Source organism: Acipenser ruthenus, unplaced genomic scaffold (assembly GCF_902713425.1).
Source record: "Acipenser ruthenus unplaced genomic scaffold, fAciRut3.2 maternal haplotype, whole genome shotgun sequence".
Taxonomy (NCBI): domain Eukaryota; kingdom Metazoa; phylum Chordata; class Actinopteri; order Acipenseriformes; family Acipenseridae; genus Acipenser; species Acipenser ruthenus.
Window position 1 is genome coordinate 195,001 of NW_026707909.1, and position 1,156 is coordinate 196,156.

Genomic DNA, 1,156 nt, shown 5'->3' on the forward strand with positions numbered 1-1,156 from the left:
CAGCATCTTATACAGAGAGTGCCGTCCGTACTCCCCTGAGACACTCAGGATCTCCTGCAGAGAGAGAGAGAGAGGGGAACGAGGGGTTAATAACACAGGGGAGACGCACACAGAGACCCCAGCATCTTATACAGAGAGTGCCGTCCGTACTCCCCTGAGACACTCTCAGGATCTCCTGCAGAGAGAGAGAGGGGAACGAGGGGTTAATAACACAGGGGAGACGCACACAGAGACCCCAGCATCTTATACAGAGAGTGCCGTCCGTACTCCCCTGAGACACTCTCAGGATCTCCTGCAGAGAGAGAGAGAGGGGAACGAGGGGTTAATAACACAGGGGAGACGCACACAGAGACCCCAGCATCTTATACAGAGAGTGCCGTCCGTACTCCCCTGAGACACTCTCAGGATCTCCTGCAGAGAGAGAGAGAGAGGAACGAGGGGTTAATAACACAGGGGAGACGCACACAGAGACCCCAGCATCTTATACAGAGAGTGCCGTCCGTACTCCCCCCGAGACACTCTCAGGATCTCCTGCAGAGAGAGAGAGAGAGGAACGAGGGGTTAATAACACAGGGGAGACACACACAGAGACCCCAGCATCTTATACAGAGAGTGCCGTCCGTACTCCCCTGAGACACTCTCAGGATCTCCTGCAGAGAGAGAGAGAGGGGAACGAGGGGTTAATAACACAGGGGAGACGCACACAGAGACCCCAGCATCTTATACAGAGAGTGCCGTCCGTACTCCCCTGAGACACTCTCAGGATCTCCTGCAGAGAGAGAGAGAGAGGAACGAGGGGTTAATAACACAGGGGAGACGCACACAGAGAACCCAGCATTGGTGGATGTTACTGTTGTCTGTCTGTCTGTCTGTCTGTCTGTGTGTGTGTGTCTCTGTTTCTGATTACAGTAATCTCTCTCTTCACAGCTCTCTCTCTCTCTCTCCCCCTCATCTCCTCTCCCCTCTCTCTCCCCCTCCTCTCCTTTCTCCCCCTCATCTCCTCTCTCCCCCTCCTCTCTCTCTCTCTCACCTCCGCTGGTGTACACCTCCAGCTGCTTGTTGATGTTGCTCTTGTCCACCAGCGAGTGCAGCACGTTGAGCACGCTGTGCACGTTCCAGATCTTGGGGTTGTTCCGCAGGAACTCGATCTCCTCCT

The 1,156-nt window shown here is 54.8% G+C and overlaps 1 protein-coding gene across 1 annotated transcript in view; it reads right to left on the reverse strand.

Annotated features, from left to right (window-relative positions):
* Positions 1-1,151, reverse strand: part of LOC131728515 (eukaryotic translation initiation factor 3 subunit L-like) — a gene marked incomplete at its 5' end in the record, with an annotated part of 5,773 nt that extends 4,622 nt beyond the window's left edge. Inside the window, 1 exon segment of the mRNA XM_059019498.1 lies at positions 1,031-1,151. Coding sequence (XP_058875481.1) covers positions 1,031-1,151 — 121 coding nt within the window.
* Positions 1,152-1,156: the final 5 nt, after the last annotated feature.